At 40.6% G+C, this 20,732-nt stretch overlaps 1 protein-coding gene across 4 annotated transcripts in view; it reads left to right on the plus strand.

The window, feature by feature from the left end:
* Positions 1-1,001: 1,001 nt before the first annotated feature.
* The window catches only part of LOC115114488 (rho GTPase-activating protein 21-like), a 70,394-nt gene continuing 50,663 nt past the window's right edge, over positions 1,002-20,732 (plus strand). For 2 of the 4 annotated variants that reach the window (XM_029642754.2, XM_029642756.2), the window contains exons 1-4: positions 1,003-1,469; positions 2,367-2,589; positions 14,900-15,094; positions 18,410-18,431. In XM_029642754.2, the coding sequence (XP_029498614.1) occupies positions 2,518-2,589; positions 14,900-15,094; positions 18,410-18,431 (289 nt within the window). In that variant the 5' untranslated portion in view covers positions 1,003-1,469; positions 2,367-2,517. Of the gene's footprint in view, positions 1,470-2,366; positions 2,590-14,899; positions 15,095-18,409; positions 18,432-20,732 lie in introns of all 4 variants that reach the window. The other 2 variants (XM_029642757.2, XM_029642755.2) reach the window with 2 other exon arrangements.

The following is a 20,732-nucleotide window of genomic DNA, read 5'->3' on the forward strand; positions in this document are numbered from 1 at the left end:
TTTGGTCTGTTTACCTGTTAGTGAACTAACTCTTATTGTATTCGATAAGTGATGGCCTCTCCATATAAAACTGAGCCATCTGAGATTACTCTAGGCCTACCTCTTCCAGATGTTTATTATTTTGGTTATATCATGTTTCTTACACCTCTAAAATACAGCCGACATACCTTGTTTATTCACTATTTAGCTATATAAGAATGCTTTCTAACCACCACTGCCCCTGGCAGAACAGTTGGAAGTAGAACTCACAGCCGTTGGAAGTAGAACTGGCCAGGGCAACATTATGAAAGTCCCCTGGCCAGGATGACCTCCTTGACAAAGGTCACCAATCCCAGGAACAGGTGGCCCCTTCTGTTGGGAGGAATGAATGGGACATTTGTCTTTGCCCTGAAAACACAGCAGTTTTTAGTCCCTCCTTTCTGGTTTATGTGTGTACGTGTGTGCAAGTGTGTGAGTATGCGTAAAATGTAACAAACCACAACACAGACCATGTCATTTGAATTCCACACTGATCTAACCAAACAGATCGAAGTATTAAATGTTAAACTAGCGCCAATGTCAAATTACCAACAAAAAAAAGCAAAACAGCAAAACCTTAACCTAAAATGCTGTAATTCCAGTATAATTCAGTTGGCGAGCCCAGCCAGTGTATGCCAGATTTTACTGTGGAGGAAAACCAGAGGGTCATGATGATTGTGTTGATGATTATGGTGGGTGGGTAGGGGGAACTGTGCATGCCTCTCTCATTCTCTCTCTTTCTCTCATACAGTGGGAATACACATTCCACTCCACTGCCATACACATGCCAAACCCTTCTCACCCCACTTTGAACCAGCCACCATGTGACTCTTGTAATCTAGCCAAGCAGTTGCTGTTGTTGTATGAGTGTTTGTGTGTGATAGAGAGAGATTTCGACAGACACAGGGTGGCTCACAGTTGAGTAGTTTGACCAGCATTGATGTCTGATACAAGCAGCACAAACTGGGAAGTTATCTTGAGGTTTTATAAAAACATTTAAAATCAAACTTTTCAAAGTGATCATGTTGCAACAGGCAGATTTCAGAACTATTTTATCCCCGTTATTTTTTATTTTCTGAAAGTCCAAAAAGTTTCTGCCTCATTGGAATAACAAAAACACAACCTTTGTGGATGAGTTTCTCTTGCGACTTTGTCATGAGTTATACGATTGGTCAAGTTTAAAAGCGGAAGTTACTACATTTCTTGTGATTGGCGCTGGCGAAAGGAGGATGATCTTTGGGATTCGGGAACGGTAGAAGCAAAATTACAAAGTCCAGCAGCCGCGTGTGTCTCCCTGGAGTTGGGCTGGGATACTTTGCAAACTACTGTGTATTTCGTGAGGATATTGAAATATGATCGAAACATATACAGGACCAAAATATTTTTTTATATTTTTTTAATGGGAAATAAATACGTTCCAACACACTATGTAACGTCGCTTTTCACAACAGGTAGGTTGTCCCATTATTAGCATGCTAGCTAGTAGTTAACCTCAAATTGCATCGATAGGCAGTTTATTATTATTATTATTATTGCCAACGACAAGCTACTGAAGAATAGTTAGCCAAACAGGTTCCACATAAGGTTGGGAAGTTTCTTAGTTACATTACACAGTTACACTTACGAGAACCCTGGTGTATCGTGTCATGTAATTTTAACGTTCACTCACCCCACAACGAAGTTGTTTGTTGAAGAAAACTTTGTTTGATTTAGTAGTGATCAGAGCCAGCTAACGTTAGCAGGTTAGCTGCTTCAAGTTAGCCGGACAGCCAGGGCACTGTGTGAGGGTAGGAGGAACATCGGCGACCAAACGACATGCCTGTCTTTTGTTTGCCACTTGACATATTTTATACTTGATCTGATTAGAAAATAAGTTCACAGTTAGCAAGGTGACCAGTGAAATACGTTGGTTAGCCAGCTAGTAAATCTATTTTCGTTCTCGTTCCATTATTAACCGAATACGAGAACAAACTACTACTTTTGTATAAATTCTGTAAAAACCTGGTTGCATCGAAGCTAGAGATCAACAGGGTGGCGCGTTTTGCCTCACTCCGCTCGCCTTCTCCTGCCCACTTGTTGCTTCTCGTAGTAACGTTAATCATTCATACGGTAGTTTTGCTGAAAGTTAATACTGATACTTGATACTTCAAACATTAGCTTGCTATCATGTTCACATGTTTATCAATGTTGTGATCATATAATAAAAAACAATTGATAAAACAAGTTTGTGCCCCTAAAATGGGATTATACAGTAATGACATAGCTAAACAAAACAAGTGTATTTTGTGTTTTCATACAGCAGTAACTAGCTAACGCAATTCGTTGAAATAATCTTGTTTCACATTCAGCTCAACCATTTGGACCAAAGACTAGATAAAGGATGGCTGTGTGAACTGTAGAGACAAACCCTACTTGGAGGACTCTACTGCTGTCTATTTGGTGGGATCTATAGCTTTCGATGTGGACACTAAATGATTGTCACCTCTTGTGTGAAGTGAAATGATGGCGTCACATTGGAAAGGTCCATGCGATGAAGAGGACGAGGGACTGACCAGATCCTCTTTGTGCGAGGTACATAAGCCCCACACACATTCATGCCCTAAATTCCAACAGCTTACCCCCCTCCCCACACACACACATTAAAGGTTATTTTTTGGGTGACCCTAAACTCTTGTCATGGAAATTGGGGTCCTGGAGATTATTCATTAGATGTAAGCTCTGTGCCCTCTAAAACACAAACCATTTGCAAATCTGTTTCTTTTTGTTATCTCTTTGAGGACAATACACCAATCCCATAATATGTGTTGTGAATTGCATGCCATTTTTATTTGGAGTTTGTATTGACCGTCGATGGGGAAATCAATAGAAAAAGCTGGGAGAATTGTTTCTGGCAGATTTTCTGTCCATGTTGGACACATTGTTGCGAAGGCTTTTCTAAACTGTCTGAGAATATGCCTACCTCATCCGCCCATACAGTGGGCCTCATATTTTAACATTAATCTCCAGGTGTTCATGTCACATCCGCTCTTTTATTATCTCTCTGGTCTGTTCCTCTTCAATGTTTTTCCTTGGCCAATCCCCCCACACACACACTTTCCCCCTCTAGTTCTCTACAATCCTATATTCTCCAATTCTCCTCATCATGTGCCACTCTCGCTGTCATCTAGTCTCCCTCTGTTTCTTATTCTCTCCCATTCACAACTCTTTCTTCAGATTTTCATTATATTTTGACTTGAATTGGCCCCATTCACTAGCAGGAGAGCAGTATTATAGCATACCTGTATTGTTGTGTGTGATTAGGCAACAACCTTTACACTCACTCCTTCCTGTTTGGTGTGGGAGACTTTCCTGAAAGGTTTGACACTTTAGCACAGCTGCTTCTAGTTGTTGTTATTTCACCCCTCTGCGTTGTTTGGCCCTGGGAAGTGAGAAGGCACCTCCATTGGTGCTTGGTAATAAATGTAGAGGGCACTCATTGCTGGTGATGCCAAGGGTGTTTTTCTGAGACCTTTCACTCAGAACAAATGATCATCAAAGCACAAAGATAGTTGAAGCTAAAAGTGAGCCTGCCCATCCATCCTCTGTTCCTTACTGTAGATAGGGGTGTGACGGTCACGGAATTGGCGAGCCGAAGTTGTTTGTAAAAATGTTTGCCCACATTTTCTCCTCCCCTCCTGACTGCATGTGCTGCCATAGAAATATCATTATTTCATTATATTTCTATGTGTGCTGCTGCTGCACTTTGCGTTCACCTTTCTGTGTGCTCGTTTGCTACAACACCTTGCTTGTTTCAGCAAGGAGCAACAACGTTTCATCCCATTGTTAAGAGTCCATGTTATCACAGAAACTTACTCAACGAATGCACAGCCGTACTGTCTTCAGTTATCTGTTCGTTCCAAGCGATGGATATCTATCTATATATATATATATATATATATATATATATATATTTTTTTTTTTTTACAGTTGTGACAGTTATTTTATTGTCATGATAGTCTGCATCATAACCATCGGTTATACGGTGATTTGTGCTTGCCTTAATTTTAGTAATCGGAAAGGTCAACATTTTGTTTCATGGGCTGTTACTTCTGGAGTAGACTCAGACACCTCAAGTTTCATCCTCAATAGTTTGACTGTTCTCCTTTTTAGTTTGAGGTCTCCTTTTACACTGTAGGTTGTCTGTCATCTGAATGAAGACCTTTGTCTAAACGTCTTCAGCCCACGCTCCTTTCGAGTGGAAGGTCACCTATTTATAGGATCTGCAGAATTCGGGACACATCATTGGCATGGCCGCTTCCCCTTTAATCTAATATTCAGCCCTCCATTTCAGCCTTTTCCTCTCTCTGTTGAGTAGAATCTGAGGGAGAGTGGGGTTAAAATGGGTAAAACCAATAGAACAGTGAAAAGCTATAGGTTAGTTAATCATAAATAAATTATTCCCACATTATAATTACACATGAATGCCTTAATAGTTTCAGTTTAGGTAGAAAATCCACAGCTAAAATCTTTTAGACTTTCAATATTACGCAAACTGTTTTCGAAATGTTATCATTGGGCGTCCCATTTGCAAAGATTTGTATCCCTGTAATCAGACTACCCCTCAGTCCCACACTAGGTTACTAATTAATGTGCTTTTTTTGGAGCTGGAAACCCCCTGGAGGGTGTCTACAGGACTTACTGGAAATGATGACAGGAAGTTGACAGGCTTTGATTCATTGATTTAAGAACAAACTCCTGAGTGTGTGTGTGTGTTACAGTGCCTTCAGAAATGATTCTTATCCCTTTACCCTTTCCACGTTTGTTGTGTTACATCCTGAATTTAAAATGGATTCAATTGAGATTTTGTGTCACTGTCCTACATATAATACCTCATAATGTCAAAGTGAACTTGTTTTCAGAAATGTTTACTAATTCATTAATGAAATGAAATGCTGAAATGTCTCAAGGCAATAAGTATTCCACGTATTTGTTATGTCGACTTGTTAATTGTTTACTCCATGTGTAACTCTGTGTTGTCTGTTCACACTGCTATGCTTTATCTTGGCCAGGTCACAGTTGCAAATGAGAACTTGTTCTCAACTAGCCTACCTGGTTAAATAAAGGTGAAATAAAAAATAAAATGGCAAGCCTAAATATGTTCAGGACAAAAAATTTGCTTAACAAGTCACATAATAAGTTGCATGGAATCTGTGTGCAATAATAGTGTTTAACATGACTTTAGAATTACTACCTCATCTCTGTACCACACACAAACAGTTATCTGTAAGGTCCCTCAGTTGAGCAGTGCATTTCAACCACAAAGACCAGGGAGATTTTCCAATGCCTCACATTGGGGCAAATGTTTGGGGCAAATACAACACATCACTGAGGACCACTCTTCATATTTTCAAGCATAGTGGAGGGGTGCATCATGTTATGGGTATGCTTGTCATTGGCATGGACTAGGGAGTTTTTTAATACACAAAGAAATGGAATAGAGCTAAGCACCGGCAAAATCCTAGAGGAAAACCTGGTTCAGTCTTCTTTCTAATAGACACTGGGAGATTAATTCATCTTTCAGCAGGACAATAACCTAAAACACAAGGCCAAATATGCACTGGAGATGCTTACCAAGATGATATTGAATGTTCCTGAGTGGTCTAGTTACAGTTTTGACTTTAAATTTGCTTAAATCTATGGCAAGACGGATCAACAACCAACTTGAGAGCTTAAAGATCCAATCCAGGTGTGCAAAGCTCGTTAGAGATATACCCAGAAAGGTAATCGCAGTCAAAGGTGATTCTAACATGTATTGACTCAGGGGTGTGAATACTTATGTAAACGAGTTTTCTGTATTTAGTTTAATACATTTTCTAAGAATTCTAAAATATGTTTTCACTTTCTCATTATGGGGTGTTGTGTGTAGATTTAATTGAATCCATTTTGAGTTCAGGCTGTAACACAACAAAATGTGTGGTATAAGTCGAGGGGGTATGAATATCTTCTGAAGGAACTGTTTTGATTTTTTCCTCTGTGGAGGTACAGTGCTTTAACCTCAGGTCAGGCTCACTTTATCTCCTAGAGGACGCCCGTGTCTTACTACAGCTTGATGACACATCCCTGACTTTCAATTGACGGAAACATATTTTTCATGATTGGCAGCACTGGTAGGGATAAGCCTATTACATCATACGTAGCCCCTTTTTATTCTAGGTCTAGAAAAATGTGACTTTGCTTGACATTGTCAAAAAGAAGCGAGTGGGGGGAAAACAAGCCGGTTCCCCAGTCACAGTCAAAGTAGGTTCTGCTCTTCACAAGCACTTCTTCCAGGGCATACAATTAACTTTCTGATCCACCAGCCACATTTTTTCCCCCGGCTTAAATGTCACCAACAATACACAAAAAAATGAATGAGCGTTCTTTTAATGTTTCTAAAACAATAAATGTTTCACTAGTAATAAGTAATTGTGACCTGTGTCTTTTAAAATATCACAGAGGAGACCCAGAGGAAAACACTCGAGTCATGTTTGTTCCTGTGAAGTCTGCTTAATCTATTATATAGAAACCTATTTTTAGCAAGTTGCCCCTCAGATATTTGAGAGTAAACCGTTGTGTAGCTAGAACAAAAGAGACATAGTATAGTGATGCATCCAGTCTAGCTATTCTCCATGGTAAGTAGTGTGTCATTATTGAATGGGATGTTTTTCTCTGAGGAGCCCTGACCATTAAAGGCTCTACTAGGCATATCCTCCTCTCCCGTGATCTGTACCTCATTAAAGCCCATGGCTTAACTAGTTTAGCAGCCATTTACAGAGCATCATATGGCTGTCTGATGGATAACGGAAGGGAAAATTGATCTTCAATTGGATAGAGGGTGGCTCTTACTTCCTGTAGCCTTTGGGTTGTCTGTTACGTTCAGTCTCTGGTAAATATAGGGTTAGCTTAGGTTATTATCTTTTTTTCCCTTCTCCATTCCACTTTAAGGCTGGACACTGAGAAATGTGTAAACTTTAACACTGTGTAAAGTCTATATTGCATAATTAACCCCGCCTTTTTAGATGGCACTCCTAATCAACAAGTCAGTCAGACTACTACTGAATGAGTTCATTGATGGTGGCTGTAAAACCTAATATGTTTCTATTAGACTCCCATCACATTACAAAGCCAGATGGCCAGTGTAATGTCTCAAGGGTGAGGAGTTTGGGTGTGCATGTTTACTCTACTACTGGTTGTGTATATATTTTTTGAAGGCTTAATACGTCTGCATGGTGTAAAACAATTGTTTTGACATTGTCTATTTGCGCCAGCCAACCTTTGTTCAATCTATTTCAGCACTGCGATAGTGGAGAGCACTGTGCAGTGGGCACGCCCAGCCCTCATTAAGAGATGTGACACCTGTGTGGAGAGATGTTTTTCAGGAGCAGACCTGCAGGGTGAACAAATGCCATTTTCATTTGTTTATTGTTCCCATTCCCCTTTCTCTGAAGTTTAGGGAATTGTAAAACAATAGGGCATAACCTGAACTGCAAGTAATACTTCGGGACATTCTGATTATACACCACAACCTTCAGCCAGGAAGTGGAAGCATGACTGTGGCTCACAGAAGATCTGAAGGGGCTGCTGTTCCCATGCCAGGAACAACCACTCACTCATAGTTAAGGCAAGAGGGGCTTGGCTGAGAAGTCACGCCAAGCTCAACCCCAATTGTCCCAGAAATGTTCCTTCCTCTAGGCCGTCAAATATCTCATGTTCCTTTCAAACAATCTTTCGGCACATGTGGTAGGTCCTAATCATCTTAAAAGGCCAGAAATCACAGGATGGGGCAACTCCCTTCTGCACCAAGATTATAGGTACTGTAAAATTGTATTACATATTAGGCTACATAACACGTACAAGGTATGTGGGTAACTAATGATACTCAATCTAGTTAGCGCCAGCATTACTAGACTGAAACATCCCAGGCAAACTCACACCAGAGGCCCACTGCAGCATCATCTCAGGCTTTTCACAGTGAAGTGCTTGGTTTAGACTGGATGTGGTGTAGAATTTGGCAGCCCACAGAGAGATTTCCTTTTTCACACTGAGGTCTGATGTATTTAGGCCTGATGTCTTGTGGTCTGTGCAGTGTGTCATGGTGTGATGTCATCGGAGTCTCTAAACATAGGGGCCATATGTCAGTGTTTTCTCATACTTGTGAAATACTAACAAGAGATAATTGCCTTCATCCCTTCTTTGTTTGAAGAAGAAAAAAAATACACGGAGAACAGTCGTTGTCCAGGCTTAGCTTAGTACCAAAGTGTGTGTGTGTTGTAGTTTTTGTGGCATGGAGGGATGGGCCACAGCCTCAACCTGACCATAACCACTCCGTCTCTAAAGCATGTTACCTAATATGCCAGTACAAGTATGCCAGAGGCATTGTTGGATAACGATGCCAGATAATGTTTTAAACCACATTATGGCTGTCTCCAACTAAAAAATAAAATATCATATTAAAAAAGTAATGTTCTTTAGACCAATCGATTGGTCTACATTTTTAATGGTGTATTTTTCCATATATTGACACGTTTTGTTTTAATCAAATCAACTATATTCGCTGAATTTGTCTGCTTTAGACTAGATGACTAGATGACTAGAGGAATGACTAGAGGAAGTTCGACCGGCAATTGATTTGATTCTGCAGGGCCGGGATCAGACTTTTTGCCCTGTGTTAAAAAAATCAAAAAGACAGCAGTGTCTCTCTCTCCTCCCTGCTGCAGCGACCGCCACAGAACATCAGTGTTTATCACTTTGTCCGTGTTGCGGAAGCTGCAACATAATTACAGCCGTCTCTGACTGAAAAGTGACGTTACCGAAATCCCTCATTTGTTTAGGAAAAACATTCCCTAGCTCTCTTTACGTGACACATGTATGCATCGCATACACGTGACCAAATACCTATTCTCACAGGACTAGTATTACTAGAGAACATTGGTTATGGACTCCAGAATGTCCGTTATTCCAGAGGACGATTCGGACAGGATTAGTTTTTCCTAAACTGCCCCCTGTAAATCTTCTTTTTTTTTTTCAAGAAATTGACAGTTACGATGTAAGCCTGGAGGTTTTTATTCTAGGCATGAAGATGGAGTAAGTATTTTAACATGTCCAGATGGTAGGGCCACACAACTCGAGCTTGGTTCCCAAGTTTCTGAACCATACCAAACCATCTTTCAGGAAGTGTGATATTAATCGTTAGGATATTTTAGCAGTCCGCAGTCGACATCCTAAATGCCCCTCAGCTTTCAGATGTGAGCTAAACAGTGCAATTTCACTTGAGATGAGTTTTAAAGCTTTGGATGAGAAAGTGAACTTATCCTTTCTGAACGTTTAGGTTAGTTGTAAGGAGAAGAATCTGCTTGCATATTATGTGTGCCAAACCGATGCTGTATAGAATACAATCCCATTTTTCTGACCGTTTGGAACAATGTAAACACAAAATAAATTATAAGTGTAGCAGGTTCTGTAACGTTTTTGTTGAGCGAAGACTAAAAACAGTTGCGTTCATTCCTGAATGCAATTTCCGAAATGGAACGTTTTATTTGTTTAAGCTAATTATTCAAGGCTCGCTTTATTTTACATTAAACATAAAATGCTTGGTTGCATTTCAAATCATGAATGACTCGTATGCTGTGTGATGACATGAAGGAATGAGTGATGGATTGATACAGTAGCCTAAAGAAGTATTGAAATGTAGACCTCAGTAAGTTACGGTATTAGCATTTCGCCTCACTCGCATTAACATCTGCTAACCATGTGTGTGTGACTAGTAAAATTTGATTTATTAAGACTAAACAGAATGCGGTCTTAGGCCTACAGCTCAATGGTGGTTATACACGTCTGCTATAATAAGCCTACGAATGATAATGACATTACTTATAATAACAAAGATCAAGAAAAAGGAGCATTTACTATTAATATTATATATTTTTTGGGCAGTTTGGAACAGCTTAAACAACACTAAATACATTATAAATAGTACCAGACATGTTCTAATGAAAAAAAGTGTAAAGCCTTTATTAAAGCAAATTTGTGGAATTGGTGACTAAATGGGGTAAGCCCTAAACCACATTCAAAGTCATGTTATGTCTCATGTTGTCCTTAAACATTTAGTTATGTAACCTAAGAGTCATGTTTTCCCCGATATGCTCGACAGCACATTCAGTAAGTGGTGACCATGGCACAGGCTAGGAATCCATTGAGGTCCTAAGCTCCAAAAGACTGATGTATGACTTCTGATGCTCTGATCTGCTCTCTCTTCCACAGTCTGATATGAAATGAACCAGATCTTTATTAAGTTCAGTCAGTGCTTCACACACTCCCTGTTCCCACTGCCACACCCAATGCAAACACTAGACTCTGCCATTCTGGTAGTGATTCATACACTGAAAGGCATGTGTGATTACTTGTGTGTTTCTCTGTAATGTGCTTGTATTTTGTAGTTGATGTGTGATACATGAAGTTAGTGTTTGCACTGAACTGATAATAACCCATGTTCTCATTTTGTCTCTATAGCCAGAGGCAATAGATGCATCACCTTTTATTCATCCTCCCCATTTAGGTTTCCATTGTAACCATCAAACTTGCCCCAGTCATAATCCATGTTTAACTGGAGAGGCAGTGCCTCTGTTTGGTTGTCTAGTCCTGCTGCTTTCAGCATGCAACTGGCACATTGACTCAGCTGAGAGGGAGGAAGGCGAGAGCCGGTCGGACTATCAGGGAATGTTTGCATGTCATTTATTGGCTGGGGGTCGGTCACCACAGCGTTAACTATGTGAGGGGCAATGACAGCCCTGCTAGGCATGCGTCTGTTTCTCAGGACTGAATAGCGGACAGCCAACAACCCCCAGCCATCCTCTCTCCACAACTGAGGACTGGAGATGTCTGGAATGAGATCCACGGCTAAAATAGATCCGGTGAACTAGGGTTGGCATGCCCGAGGGATCGGATGGCATTTGAGGCCTGCACAGTCCTTCTCCAGTGACTTTCACCTCATTTATCACCTGATTTTTACAGGGCCCTCCATAATTACTGGCTACCTGTGATGCTTATCTGATGTTACATAACAGCACAACATACAGGGCCCTCCATAATTACTGGCTTCCTATGGTGCTTAGCTGGTGTTACTTAACAGCACAACATACAGGGCCCTCCATAATTACTGGCTACCTGTGATGCTTATCTGATGTTACTTAACAGCACAACATACAGTGCCCTCCATAATTACTGGCTTCCTATGGTGCTTATCTGGTGTTACATAACAGCACAACATACAGGGCCATCTGTAATTGTTGGGACAGTGAAGTATTTTTGTTTTTCTTTTGGCTCTGAAATCGATGACTGAGGTTGAAGTGCTGACTGTCAGCTTTAATTTGAGGGTATTTTCATCCATATCAGATTAATCGTTTAGACATGACAGCACATTTTGTACATAGTCCTCCCATTTTAGGGGACCAAAAGTATTGAGACAAATTCACTAAAGTGGCTGATTTTAATAGGAATACAGATGAAAATCTGTTTCCCTTCCATTTGGGACTTTATTTATTTATTTATTGTACTGATTTAAGTGCGTGCTCTTTCTCTAACCATTAATGATGTCATTCACGAGGCAAGATGGTGGCAGCCCAGTCAGTTCCCTGAGGCAATAGATCATATTTGGTAGAGATGTGAGAGACCCATTTTTTTTTAAAGTGAACTAATACAGTTCAGGTGGCAACCTGCTTTGAAAACCGCATATTTAGCATTAGCACAAAGTACTAGGGTAGTGAATTGATGATAGCTTCAGCTGTAAGCTAGCAAGAAAAATTAGCCTACAAAGCTGGAAGCTACCGGTATCATCTTGCATCGTAAAGTGTTCTAGCCTGTAAGGAAATTGTTTTGTGAACAGTAATGCGTTTAAACATTTCTACATGCCGTGTGGCATTCTTCAAGTGTGTTAAACTTCTGTGCATCATGAGTGGGGAGCTAACATGATGTAGCCCAGACTTCCAGTGCAGGCTACGTGCTTTTGTGCTGTAAGGGGGGCATCCGCTGTGCTGATACAGTTGAGCCGTGCGGCACATTTGACAGAACTACCGAAAGTAACACATTCTAGTACCAAACGGGTTTTCATGTTCTAGTATTTTCGGCAGTGGTGTAAAACTACTTTACAGTACTAATAAGTCATTTTGGGGGGTATCTGTACTTTCCTATTTATGTTTTTAACTTTTACTACACTACATTCCTAAAGAAAATAATGTACTTTTTACTGCATACATTGTCCCGTACACCTAAAAGTACTAATTACATGATGACAGGAAAATGGTCCAATTCACACACTTATCAAGAGACATCCCTGGTCATCCCTACAGCCTCTGATCTGGCGGACTCACTAAACACAAATGCTTTGTTTGTAAATTATGTCTGTGTTGTGCCCCTGGCTAGCCGCAAATTTAAAAAATCATAATAATAACCTTTTGTGCCGTTTGATTAATATAAGCAATTTGAAATGGTTTATACTTTTACTCAAGTAGAATTTTACTGGGTGACTTTTACTTGAATCATTTTCTATTAAGGTATCTTTACCTTTACTCAAGTATGACAATTGAGTACTTTTCCCACTACTGATTTTCAGTATACCATGCAACACTACATTAGACCAACTCCTTGAATACCCCATTCCTTGAAGTTTGCTGTTGTCTAAAAACACAATTTTGCTCAAACCGTATTGTTTTACCATTTTAGTGTGTATTTTACTGTGTTTATACTCCGGATATCACTTTTCAACAGTAAAAGTAATTTAAAAAAAAACTGCTGGTGGAAGTCGACGTACTGTTGTCATTCATAAACTATTCAATTGTAAAAAAAAAAAAAAAAAAAAAAGAAGAGATGTCTGATTCAAAGATGGCTTTTTACTGAATAGCATACATATTTTTACAGGTATGTGCGGATTAGCATAGTTGGGCCTAACTTACAGAAGGACCCGCATACTACATAGCCTAATTATTCTGAAACATTCCATGGATTTGAGTGGAATGAATGTAGGAAGAACACCTAGACACAAACAGGGAAGTCGTGCTGGAGCCAGGGAACAACAGTTACAGCTGGGGAAGACACGCAGTCAGAAACCTGTTTGGCCAGTTAACTTCCCACCCAACCAAACTGACTCGGGTGTCACACAGCTGCACCTGCAGCTCGGTTTCACAGCAGCCATTCTGCCATTGGCTCGTACTCCGATAAGGTTGAGCCCCCGATGTCTTTTGTACCTCTGCTCTGTTCAACATGTGTTTTGTTGACTACAGAGCTGGAAAAGATCCCAAAGGGTTCTGTTGACATAGCCTACGTGTTTAGCCCCAGTAGATCTAATTCAACTGATTTTACCAACAGAAAGATGTAGCAAAATACCAGTCTCAACATGGTAGAACCCTTGAGGCTTTTGATTTGCATAACTTATAAGCTGTTAAACTAAAAGTTGTTAAATGTATAGAACGTTCTTCCTGTATAATGTTTTGCTGACTGAGTGTGTTTAGAAATCAGAGGGTTTGAATGTTTGTGAAAAGTAAACTGGCTCCCGCTTTGCTTCTGCAATGTGTTTTGAGTCCATCAAATGTATTGCTTTGAACCACAAAACAACCATGAAATGAATGTCCTAATCAAAATGACCTGTAGTTTTTTTTTGTTGTTGCTGTGAATATGATGTTGTCATGTCAGAGCGGAGGCAGTTTGCTGAAATATATAAATTTAGCCATTGAATTTGTTGGCCCAGGTTGGCTTTGGTTAGCATGTAGCTGAATCCATTTTCTGACATCTACTACTTATCACATTTCCCCAGGCAGCAGCAGGGTTTGTGTGGATGCAAGCTCATCACATTCCTCTTATTGTGGGTGAAGCGCAGGGCCAGGAGGAGGGCCGTTAAGGGGGTCGGAGGGGGTGTGTGTAGTCTTTGGTGAGTGCTGTGCTGGAGAGGGTTGCAAAATTCAGGGAAATTTCAATACATTCCCTTGTTTCCCAACAATCCTGGTTGGAGTATTCTGGATTTTCTGCTTCCCTTCTGATTCCGGGAATCCTACAACTGGGATTTCGGGAAAACCCAGGGAATTTATTAAAAGTTCCCATAATTTTGCAACCCTGGTGCTGCATGAGGCCAGGGAGAGGGGGAGGTTTGAGGTTGAGTCGGAGAGCAAGCAAAGCAGGCAGGGATTGACTGTTTGAACAGTGAGTTTCCTGAAAGTTGTTCTTTGACTGGAAATTTGAGCTTGGGGACTAGGAGGGAGAGGATGGGAGCTGCACCACAAAGGTGTGAGGCTATAAATAACCACTAAACACAGCAGTGGGTGTTTGAGGCCCCAGGCTCTGCCCTACTCTACAGTAACACTGGAAATGTGACACCAGCACTATGGCACGATGACTCTGTTACAATTACTCACTTAGATGAGCTAGCACAGATGAGGTAGCCGTAACTCCTTGGTCGAAGTACTGAAGGCGTTTCTGTGAATGTCCTCTAGATCCCATGTTTTGTTGACCTAGCTAGTCTAGACACATGATGTCAATTTAACTTTGTTATTATTACTGTTGTTTATGAACTATTATTCAGCAGGATACGGAACATAGACAAGACACTGAGTCGTTGCCAGACTCGTGATTTATTTTCCCCAAAGGAATAAATGTATTTATACAGCATGTCGATTTTAGTCTCTCCATTAACTTGGTACTACTTTCATGCAATCCTTACCTTTCTCAGTGAAATATGAGTAGCTTAACGCTCAACCACCTGCAGTAGATCTTATTTCAGTCTGTCATACAGTTGTGTTCAGTATAATAATAGCATCTCTCTCCCTGTCTCCCGCCTGCCTTTCCTGTCTCCCCTCTCTCTTTGTCCTTCTCCCACCAGAATAACGTGCCAGAGTGGCGTGTTCAGGGGGATTCCCCTGCGGGCCTGTTCAACCTGCAGGGAGAGGAGGAACCCTTCTCGTGGCCAGGGCCTAAGACACTCCGTCTTCGACGCACCTCTCAAGGCTTTGGCTTCACTCTGCGCCACTTCATTGTCTACCCACCCGAGTCAGCCGTGCACCCTATCCCCTTCCTGGTAAGCACCACATTTACATGAATATCCCAAAGCCCTTCCATTTAGTTTATTGAATTTTGCTGTAGCATTTTGTATGATGTCATTAGCTAGGTTTCCATCCACTTGGCAACCAGATTTTCATGTGCATAATCAAAAATCTGCATAAAATCAATATGTGCATTTTCCCACCTTACGTGTTTCTATCAAATTGACCTGTTGCGGCTCAAAGGCTGTGCTTGATGACCTAGTGCACATGAAACAAACTTTTGCTGTTAAATTCCCATGTACCAAATAAAAAATACAACTTTAAATGTGTTTCCATCACATTTTCAAATGTGCGTTATATTGAGAATGTGCCCACTCTGGTCTTGGCTAGAGGTCAACAGATTAATCGGGATGGCTGATTTAATTAGGGCCGATTTCAGGTTTTCATAACAATCGTAAATCGGTATTTTTGGACATGGATTTGGCCGAATGTATTATTTTATTTTTTACACCTTTATTTAAATATGCAAGTCAGTTAAGAACACATTCTTATTTTAAATGACGGCCTAGGAACGGTGGGTTAACTGCCTTGTTCAGGGCCAGAACGACAGATTTTTACCTTGACAGCTCGGCGATTCAATCTTGCAACCTTACGGTCAACTAGTCCAGCGCTCTATCCACCTGCTTTACATTGCGCTCCACGAGGAGCCTGCCTGTAACGCGAATGCAGTAAGAAGCCAAGGTAAGTTGCTAGCTAGCATTAAACTTATCTTATAAAAAACAATCAATCAATCATAATCACTAGTTAACTACACATGGTTGATGATATTACTAGTTTATCTAGCGTGTCCTGCGTTGCATATAATCCATGCGGTGCGCATTCGTGAAAAAGGACTCTCGTTGCTCCAACGTGTACCTAACCATAAACATCAATGCCTTTCTTAAAATCAATACACAAGTATATATTTTTAAACCTGCATATTTAGTTAATATTGCCCGCTAACATAAATGTATTTTAACTAGGGAAAATGTGTCACTTCTCTTGCAACAGAGTCAGGGTATATGCAGCAGTTTGGGCCACCTGGCTCATTGCAAACTGTGTGAAGACTATTTCTTCCTAACAAAGACAGCCAACTTCGCCAAACGGGGGATTATTTAACAAAAGCGCATTTGCGAAAAAAGCACAATCGTTGCACGACTGTAGCTAATCATAAACATCAATGCCTTTCTTAAAATCAATACACATAAGTATATATTTTTAAACCTGCATATTTAACTAAAAGAAATCCAGATTAGCAGGCAATATTAACCAGGTGAAATTGTGTCACTTCTCTTGCGTTCATTGCACGCAGAGTCCGGATAAATACAACTGTTTGGGCCGCCTGGCTCGTTGCGAACTAATTTGCCAGAATTTTACATAATTATGACAACATTGAAGGCTGTGCAATGTAACAGGAATATTTAGACTTATTGATGCCACCCGTTAGATAAAATACGGAACGGTTCCGTATTTCACTGAAAGAATAAACGTTTTGTTTTCGAGATTATAGTTTCCGGATTCGACCATATTAATGACCTAAGGCTCGTATTTCTGTGTGTTGTTATGTTATAATTAAGTCTATGATTTGATAGAGCAGTCTGACTGAGCAATGGTAGGCACCAGCAGGCTTGTAAGCATTCATTCAAACAGCACTTTCGTGCGTTTTTCCAGCAGCTCTTCGCAATGCTTCAAGCATTGCGCTGTTTATGACTTCAGGCCTATCAACTCCCGAGATTAGGCTGGTGTAACCGATGTGAAATGGTTAGCGGGGTGCGCACTAATAGCGTTTCAAACGTCACTCGCTCTGAGACTTGGAGTAGGTGTTCCCCTTGCTCTGCAAAGGCCGCGGCTTTTGTGGAGCGATGGGTAACGCTGCTTCGAGGGTGGCTGTTGTCGGTGTGTTCCTGATTAGAGCCCAGGTAGGAGTGAGGACAGGGACGGAAGCTATACTGTTACACTGGCAACAGTATAGCTTATACTGTTACACTGGCAAGAACATCCAATAGTCAAAGGTATATGAAATACAAATCGTATAGAGAGAAATAGTCCTAGAATTCCTATAAAAACTACAACCTAAAACTTCTTACCTGGGAATATTGAAGACTCATGTTAAAAGGAACCGTCAGCTTTCATTTGTTCTCATGTTCTTAGCAAGGAACTTAAACGTTAGCTTTCTTACATGGCACATATTGCACTTTTACTTTCTTCTCCAACACTTTGTTGCATTATTTAAACCAAATTGAACATGTTTCATTATTTATTTGAGGCTAAATTGATTTTATTGATGTTTTATATTAAGTTCAAATAAGTGTTCATTCAGTATTGTTGTAATTGTCATTATTACAAATACATTTTAAAAGGTTGGCCGTTTTAAACGGTATCGGCTTTTTTTGGTCCTCCAATAATTAGTATCGGCGTTGAAAAATCACACTAGGTCGACCTCTAGTCTTGGCATATGCTCTCTAGCCAACAGCTCGCAGATACAGTGCGGGTAAGATATCCTTCATCCCTCAAACTCAGCTCGGGACCTCGAAGCTAGTTCTACTGCATATTTTTCATTGTTTCCCTCTAATCAGGGACTGATTTAGACCTCGAACACCAGGTGTGTGTGCAGTTAACTATCAGGTAGAAAAGAAAACAAGCAGGCTCCGGACCTCGTTGAATACCCCTTACCCCACATAAGATTATTATGGACAAAATAGCGAGATTATTTAGATTTGTCAAAAGGCAGACAGGCATCGATCGTCTTGTATCCAGAATAAGACCCTCAATATTTATAGGAAAGGAGTATCAAGCTCATCACCGTACACTGTCACCACCCTGTGAAGTTCATCATAATTTATTTAATCTGTAGCCTAATAATCTGCATGCTTTCCCGAGCCGTAGTGGGAGGACCACACAACATGTCATCGCGTGACTCCAAGTTTACTTCGATATGATGATTTTTATATCAATATTTGTGCATTAAGGCATTTCCATTGTCATTTCTTGCATAATATATTTTACAGACACAAGATCCCACCTTGTCTTGCATATTTTGTTTAGTCAACATTTGTCAAGTTTACTGACAAATTAGCTGTTTCCATCAGGCCTGTCGTGACATTTTATAACCAACATGTATTTTACTCGCATAAAAAGGTTGGATGGAAACATGGTTAATGTGGAAGAAGTTGCAACAAAAGAGTGTAATTCCCCAACCAGAATTTCCATAGAGTAAAACGAATTGATCCCTCTAAGCAACTTTATGATCCCTCTTAACTCAGAAACCATCATTGCTGGTGGCAAATAACATGTATCTTGTCTTTTTGCAGGAGGAAGAGCATGGCCGCAGAGGTAAGCTGAATGAATCTACCTTGCACACAGTTCCTTCCTCCTCTGTCTGTCCTACAGTACTGCATCGTCAATCTGCCTCCCACTTTGTAGGATTTTTCCATCTGTTGACGTAGCTCTTTTACTTCCTTGTTATGCACATGGAACAGGGTAGCTGTTGTGTTAAGGTGACCTTTGTAGAGGCCTGACTGAAACGGCTTGGCCAGCATCACCACCTGTTACTGTCCTCAACTGACCTTTATCCAACTGCACTTTGTCACTGCACAACAAAAAGTTGCCCAAAGCCCTTGTTTTTAGGTTTGTGCATTTTTCCTGTGTGTTTGTAGGTATGTGCACTTGTGCATTGGTGTTTTTGTTACTTTTAGGAAATTAGTCCTGTTGAAAAAAATGTTGTAACCCCTGATCCATTTCACCACACATCAGTTACCCAAGGTTTTTTTTGTGTGTGTGGGAGCATGCAGGTGTTTGTTTTTATAGCACACTACTTCTGTTAAATAAAGCTCGCCATCTCAAATGCTCAAATGTTTTGCATGTTTTTATCCAATCATGTCCACACTCTGAGGAATCAGTTTGGCCTGTGGTTGGCTGTTCCACTGTGTCCCCTCCTCTAAACACTGCTGTGGTAGTAGGAGTGTGTTTTAGATCTCCCCGTGGATTGTTTGTGTGTTTGGTAACACTTTACTTGACACCCAGCATCGTAACACATTGTGACACGGTCTTAATCATGTCATGTCTTAACAGCTGACATAACTTGTCATAATATGGTCAGAACCAATGTTCCCTCTAAGCTGCGGGCGTGCAGTAGACCCTCACAGCTCTCCCAGGACTGCCATGCAGAAATATCAGCCCACAGAGCGAAGGACGAGATTGAACTTCACTCAACTTTCTAGAGCAGTGTTTTTGTTTTTTTACCGTTTCATGTGTCTGAAGTAGGGATGCACGCTATATCGGTGAACATATCGGAATCAGCCGATATTAGCTAAATATGGCAACATCGGTATCGGCCCAATGTCTAGTTTAACACCGATGTGTAAAACCGGTGTCAAAGCTGACGTGCATATCTATATAATGTAGGTACATGACGTAATGACGCCACGTAAAATGTTGCGCTACACGTGCAACACAGTATTCCTAACCTAGCCCACAATGTCTGCTGTGTGGATTGAGCAGTCAACAAGTCAAGCAGTCATTTGAGAGACTAAGAAGATTTCAGCTAGACAACTCCAAGGCGAAATCCATTAACGCCAAGATGTTCATTGTTCTTGACAATCAACCGTTCTCTGTCGTGGGGAATGTTGGCTTTCGCGACTGGTCGAGCACCGGTACACACTACCAGGTGTGCTATTTTTCAGATATTGCCCTACTGGTATTAACTTCAAGACATACTATGGAACCCTGTTATGGTCTTTGCCTGTCAAAAAAGATGCACATCAAATAACACTATTTGACAATAACACTATTTGACGCGTTAATTAAGCTTTTAATTTGACACGTCAAATAACACAGTTGTCTTATAGAATGTTGTGTGTTCTGAATTTGCACGTGCAAGCCAAGCACCACCACTACTATCAGTAGCACTGTCAAACCTGTGCAAAAAAGTCTGAGAACGCCACGAACGATGTGTTTACAATGCCGCGTTCGTAAGAAAGTATTATTTGTTCAACCGCAACTTCTGGGGTAGCTAGCTAGCATCAATACAATCAGCCTGAAAACAATGATCAGAAGAAACTGCAATCATTTTCATTATTCTTAGCAATGATTTAGGAGTCCTTGTGAGTAAGTATTAGCTAGGTAGCCACTTGTTGTTCGCCTATTGAAATGTAATTATTCATGAGAAAAAATAGCTAGCCAGCTACTTAACTCTGTTGCCCAAAGCTAATGTTATAAGCAGCCAGCTAGCTTCATCTGGCTAGTGAGGCTCGACCGCTCTGGGTTATGTGATGTGAAGCTAGCCACAATAAGGATTAGGCACAATAGTGGAATTAAAAATAAAATCACCCCTTTGAAAGTGATGCAGAAAGTTGCAATTGGTGGAATCATGCCATATTTAAACTAGATAATGTTAAACAAGGTTGGAATGTGAAGCAATGAAATGGGGTATCAGTCTACTCGGTGACACACAGAACACAACTGTGAAGAGTTTACGCAAATATTAGCGTTGTAGCTCTTATTACAGGACTGTGACTTTGTGAAATCACCTCCCCAGTCAGCCTGTTGTGTGTATTGACATTCATATTGTGCTGTACAGCTTTACCTAAGGATTGGGGATCAATGAAATGGGGTATCAGTCTACTCAATACCCAA

The sequence above is a fragment of the Oncorhynchus nerka genome, linkage group LG9b (assembly GCF_034236695.1).
Source record: "Oncorhynchus nerka isolate Pitt River linkage group LG9b, Oner_Uvic_2.0, whole genome shotgun sequence".
Taxonomy (NCBI): Eukaryota; Metazoa; Chordata; class Actinopteri; order Salmoniformes; family Salmonidae; genus Oncorhynchus; species Oncorhynchus nerka.